Source organism: Aptenodytes forsteri, unplaced genomic scaffold (assembly GCF_000699145.1).
Source record: "Aptenodytes forsteri isolate BGI_AS27 unplaced genomic scaffold, ASM69914v1 Scaffold284, whole genome shotgun sequence".
NCBI lineage: Eukaryota > Metazoa > Chordata > Aves > Sphenisciformes > Spheniscidae > Aptenodytes > Aptenodytes forsteri.
Window position 1 is genome coordinate 3,935,377 of NW_008794445.1, and position 6,229 is coordinate 3,941,605.

General features: G+C 46.3%; 1 protein-coding gene across 1 annotated transcript in view; it reads right to left on the bottom strand.

The window, feature by feature from the left end:
* Nucleotides 1-3,187: 3,187 nt before the first annotated feature.
* NDUFA6 (NADH:ubiquinone oxidoreductase subunit A6) overlaps nt 3,188-6,229 on the bottom strand; it is a 3,566-nt gene continuing 524 nt past the window's right edge. Inside the window, exons 2-4 of the mRNA XM_019474815.1 lie at nt 6,110-6,226; nt 5,231-5,346; nt 3,188-3,842 (exon numbers count right to left, since the gene is read on the bottom strand). Coding sequence (XP_019330360.1) covers nt 3,711-3,842; nt 5,231-5,346; nt 6,110-6,226 — 365 coding nt within the window. The 3' untranslated portion in view covers nt 3,188-3,710. The remainder of the gene's footprint in view (nt 3,843-5,230; nt 5,347-6,109; nt 6,227-6,229) is intronic.

Genomic DNA, 6,229 nt, shown 5'->3' on the forward strand with positions numbered 1-6,229 from the left:
TCCCTGCGCGATGAGGAGGGGATAAGCAGCCGCCCGCACACGGCCGTTTCTCACCGGTAACCGCTCTCCCTTCCTAAGCCACCACTGTTCCCTGCCCCGAGCTCCCCACGGGTTCCTGCTCTGCCGGTGCTGGAGTTTTTATAACGAAGTGCGATGCGGTGACTGGCACCAGGGGCGGCAAACCGTTCTTCCCGCTGCTCCCCAGGTCCTCTGCGCGCCTGCGGAGCCGGGAGCGCGTAGGTTCAGCCAAAGTGCAGCGTGCTGGTAAAGATCAATCTTTTCCCATCGACTCCTTGCAGACGCCCTTCGGCCTCCTCAGAGTATTCAGCGTTGTGATCCCTTTCCTCTATGTCGGGACTCAGATCAGTAAAAACTTCGCAGCCCTACTTGAAGAACATGATATCTTTGTCCCAGAGGATGATGACGACGATGATTAAAGGGTATGTCAGTAACATCACCAGCGATCTAATTATTTGTGCTTCCTGTTTGGCTTGGGGCAGGGAGGAGAATCTCGGAAATACAGACAACAGCAGCTTTGAAAGATCCATTTGCAGTTAAAGACACGGACACCTGCAGCTGTATTGCCTCTGGCTACGAACCTTTCGGTTCCTTTCTACTGGAGTAGGCCAGACTGGTATCCGAGTATGAAATCTCCACAACCTACGTTCGTTAGAGATCGTAATAAACTGATGGCGTTTTAGATCTTGTAATTTGAATTGGAAATAAAAATAAACTGTAGTCAGTGAGGGTCTGTACTGCACACAGAAAAGAGGGACTTGAGCGTTATTACATGTTTACCTGTTTAAAAGTCTTCTGCTAACTCACAGAATGACTATTTTTAAAGAGAATTAAATTCTGATATAGAGGTGAACAACCTGAGAGAACTCCAGAACCCATCAGAACAAACTGTCCGGTGGGTGTTACAACACTGATCTCTGGAGTAGTTGGACCATTCAGACTCATCAGATAACGGTGAATTATTTCTGCTCTTCCTTTTTATCTACAGTACACTACACTTCCCTCCATTTTATGTTATTCCGTTTGACTAGCCCTTGTGTAAAGACTTGAGTTTGGGTGAATTTGATTCTTTATAGAACAAAGAAGTTGTTGTAAATAGTGTTGTTTTGTAATCAGTTTGGTGTATGTATTCTGTTTGATAAAGAGATTTTCCAGCGTGCACTGTGCAGCTAAAAACAGAGAATTAAAAGGTTGTGAAGACTGCAGTGGCCTGTTAGAAACTCCTTTTATGTAAACCCCCACCTTGTGTGGTTCGGGGGGAGGGTACAGACTGGAGCTCAGTACAGTGTATCTGAAAAGTAACAGCTTATTATTCTATTTGCAGAACTGTAATGGAAGAACAGAAGGGAGAAAACCATTGACAAAGCAATGGTTCCAACATGTCACCTGTGTTTTGTCCTTCCTAAACGGGACAGGGGCTCTGTATCCTCTTTGCCAGCAAGTGTCCTGCGCGTCTGTGTGACGGAAATCTGTAGATGAGGGTTGAAGGAAGTGCTTGATAGGCCCTGCATCCTTGTGCACACACGCTCACCTCATTAAAGACTGCTTGAGATTCCTTTTATTAGCAATATGGGAAAAACTTTAATTAAAGATCCAGAGATTGAGATACATGACTTTGGTCTTGTGTTTTTATAGATTATGTGCCTATGACCTAGCATTTCTGTATTAACCTTTCTACCTCTGTCTATCTGTTCCAGTAAGGAGGCTCTCTTCATACTTATTTCCTCTTATGAGTCCTTTCTGTAATTCAGCATTCATCTACAGCACACGACAGGAATCCTAGAGGAAGCAGCAGCCCTGCAACACAGCCCCATTAAAAGAACAGTTCATATTGACACTGGCACTGCACTTCAAATAATGTTGATTTACAACCCAGCACTATGCAGGTATGCCTGATGGAGACCATATCATTAATTTCACCTCACTGAGTAGTAACTACAGTGTTATCATTGCAGAGTTAAAGTGTTGAGTAGGTTTGGTAATATAAAAGGTTAAGATCATGAGTGGCAAACTAACTTGCTGATGCGTTTTATAGCATTAGATCTGTGAACAGTGAAAATCTCTGAACACTCTGGCTCCTAGTACCCAGTATTTCTTAAGTAGTTCAGTATTTCCTTCTGTGTGAGCCCTAATATATTTATTTTCTTAACTGTGTATAAACTTCAACTCTTCTTTTCATAGAAGTATTTACTATTGTAATTAAATCCTTGCATAATAGACTTAAAATGTCTTCTCTACTGCTAGGGCATGCGTAGAGTATCTTCAGTCGCATCAGACCAGCTGTTTCCTCAAATACCTTGAAAGGTTAAAGTCAAATGATTTTCTTTTTTTTTTTTTTAAGCCAGCATTGCCCCCGTGTCTTTCTCATGGTTTCTGGTCACTAGATCTGGCCTCTTCTCTTGACTGCCCACTTCTCCCTTCAGTATTCTTGTAGCTGTTAAAAAGTTTCTTTTAATGTCACACACATTAGCACAGCGTATAGTTAAAACAGCCACATTTGCTGCCTTATTATTTGGCACTGCTTTTGATGTTTGCTCTGTAACTCTCTGGCGTAGCTACTGAGAGAAAAGGGAGCCTGCAATCTGAGTAACCCCAACAGCTGTAGCTGAAGGCAGCTGGCACGTTCTTGAGTCACTTGGTATCTGAGTTGCCCCTCCTTCCCCAAGGCCTTCTGAGAAGTGGTTGCTCAGTTCATCTGTTCTTGGGAGCCAAACACATCCCTGCTCCTGTTTCTTATACTGACACGCTCCTTATCACTGCTTTATCCCACCATCTCTCCTGGCCCCTTCCTGGCTGTGTTCCTTCAACTCTGTCCTTAAAAACATGCCCCTAGGTACACATCCCTGCTTTACAGTCCTCATACAGGACGAAGGCCCCAGTATTTAGGCAAGGATAAAGGGAAGTCTGAGCGTACTACAAGGATTCAACGCTGATCACACATGGGGGAGCTCCAGCACCAAGTTACCTACTGAAAACGTGTTCTGACTGGTGAAAGAACAAGTTCTCCTTACCCTTCTCAAAAGGGAGCTAGTAATTCCTGATTCAATTAAGGAGGTGATGGTAGGACACCATCTCCTGCTAGGCATCAGAAGCTCTTACAGAGCCTCCCTATTCTAGGCAACAGTACAAAACCCCATTTTTCCCACATAATTTCATTTTGCAGCAGGGAAATGGTCTGCTGATCTTTTTATTGCACAGAGGGCTTTATTGGCCTACTGGATTTTATGCCATTCTCTGCAAGGAAGTAAACAGAGAATAGCGTCCGAGTTAAAAAACAAGGTCAACAAAGTCATAGCATGAAATTGCAAAACACTGCATGAATACAGATGGGTCTCAAGCACAAGAATATTTCTGCCACTACACTGGCTTTTCTGCTCTTTCTTCCACACAGCTAAGACCTACGCACAGGGCTGCAGGCTAGGCAGAAAGCCCCACAGCCAGGTTGTGTTGTGGTTATTCAGCAGACGCTCCAGGGCAAGTGATGGGACAAACTCCATCCACTGAAGATGTACATTGGCAAAAGCTAGGAAATCACAGCTCTTCACACAGATCACGATGACTTGCACACACTCTGGATTCAGAGTTACTCATTAGGCTCCTAATATGCTATACAATCTTTCTGTATAGATTTTTTTTTTCCTACTATATAGAACTTTATTTGTAATACAAGACAGGAAGACAGAGTCAATCTCTCAGGGATCGTGGCCCGCATAGAATTTGGACAGAAAGTCTTTAGGTCGTGGGGTTTCCGTCTCATGGAAATACCTCATGATGTGAGTCCTCTGCTTCCATACCTGAATGGTTTCTTGAAGATCCATTTTTCCCTGCGCACAGACGAAAGAATTTTAGACTAGTTCTCAGAGCCCGATTCTAACTATACAGCACTATGCAAGTTATTTGAATGCACTTAGAAACACCCTTAAGATAGCTGCATCAACAATTCTGTACTCCTAAAGACTGCTTGCATCACCTATACTGCGACACAAATATATATGCTGTTCCTGCCTTGTGACTTTAATGCTTCATGTCCTATATTAACAAGTCACTTGTCTCTACAGCACAGTTTTCCAGCCCTGTGGAACAGGCAAGGGACCCTGCTCTCCTCTTAGAACCTGCCTTGTTTCTCTCATGACCAGAACCCCCATAAAATTCTACATAACATTCCTAACTTTCATGCACCTCTATTTAATTTTTTTGAATAGCGGCAAGTTAGCTGTAAAACTAAGTAAAATTGCTGCTAAGTGCTTTGCACCAGTATCACTGCCACAGAGATATTAAACATAACTTCTTCATGACTCCAGTCTATGAATTATTGTACTGGTTTCGGAGGATGGCAGCACAGGGCAAAATGAGACTGCCTGGAATTGTCACCTACCATATTATCTAGGATTCTGTTTCCAGATTTTTTTCATCATCATGTAAAGACAGACTAACTGTCTTGAAATGCAGGAAATACAACATGTGAGCACAGCAGCCCTTGGTTGGAAGCTTTCTAATGCATTAGAACTGCAGAGGTCAGTTATTGCTGCTCAGACCCGTTTCGAAGCCTTGCCCTACTCTTGGTATGCCAACTATTGCTTTGCACCAGACAGGTCTCTCAGGCCTGAGACATAACCAGATGTGTTACAGAGTTGGGGTGTTTTGCCATCCAAAGCCAGCCTCCCACCAAGTACTGCCACTCTAATGTACGTTTCAGAATCGGTGAAGAAAACCACATCCCAATCTAAGGAAGTACTGTGGGGAGTAGAAAGGTCATTTTTAACGGTAAACTAGCTACCAGCATCATCTTCTCCCTTTCTTTGATTGCCATTGTTTTATTAAAAAAAAACCAAACAACAAAAAACCCCCTGAACAAACAAACAAAAAAACCCCAAAAAACCACACCACCACCAAACCTGGTATTTAAACTACTGTTTTGCTTGCCATATACTTCCTCTTTTAAACATCTGCACACTGGAAGAGCCAGTACACTGAGTGACAGAAATCCGTATTCTAGCGACTCTGACTTAGGCGAGTTAAGACCCTGTTCCTCTGCATGCTAAAGCAGCTTGATCCCTTGTCAACAGGTTTGTTGACAAAGATAAACCAGAGACGACAATCTTCATAGCGCAAGCTGAAATAAAACTGTCCCTCTCCTCCATCACACTCGCCACCAATTATCCACCCTCACATTCTCTGCAGCTTCAACAAAACAGGAATAGCTTGTTTGTACCTTAATAACCAGCATGTCTATCACCCGTGGATCTGTAACGTGGGCATTCTTCATGAACATCTCCCGCACCTTGTTACGCCCCTGTTTCACCGTGATGTCCAGTTGGTATAGGTGTACTAGGAAAAACAGAACACCCACAGAAGTCATCTATATTGCTTTTCATTTTTTCCACTGATAACGTGCAGCTCAACGCTACAAAACACTACACAGTCATTTGTTCTTGCGATGTTTGCCAGCTTCGCTAATCCAATTAATTTAAAGCAAATAAACAACGCAGCCCCGCTACGAGTCCCAGTGCCATTTTAAGGAGGCAGACAATCATGCCACGCATCCCTGTTCTGGAACATTAAAGCTATATTTCTCTTCTGCTCGGTTAGGAAGACCAAGTGGCAAGTTAGGCACGAGCTGATGGGGTTTCCCCCTACCGGGGAAACAGCCGGGGCAGGGAGGGCAAGGCAAACCCGGCTGCGCCAGGCCGGCGGCCCTGTGCTGCACCGGGGAGCGGCCGAGAGCCCACAGCCCCGCAGCCGCTGTAAGGCCCCGAACAACCCACCTGCCCTACACGCAGCGCAGCGGCTGCGCCAGGCCGGCGGCCCTGTGCTGCACCGGGGAGCGGCCGAGAGCCCACAGCCCCGCAGCCGCTGTAAGGCCCCGAACAACCCTGTTCACCTGCCCTACACGCAGCGGGCCAGGGCGGGGAAGGGGGCCCGGCGGGAGCCGGGGCAGGGCAGCGACGGATTGAGGCGGGACCCCTCGCACCCCGGGGTAAGCGGAACCCCCCGGCGGGCCCTTTAAGAACCCAACGGCTGCAGGGAGGCCGTTACGACCTTGAGCTCGCGCTCCCGCCCGCGCATGCATGGCCGGCTCCGCGCCCCTCACCCGCGTTGGGCACCTCGCGGTACCAGGCCCGGTACAGCTCCCTCACGCGCCGCTTCGCCTCGCCCAGGTCCCGGCTGAAGATCGGCTTCACCGCCGCAGACACCGCTCCTTTGCCCGCTA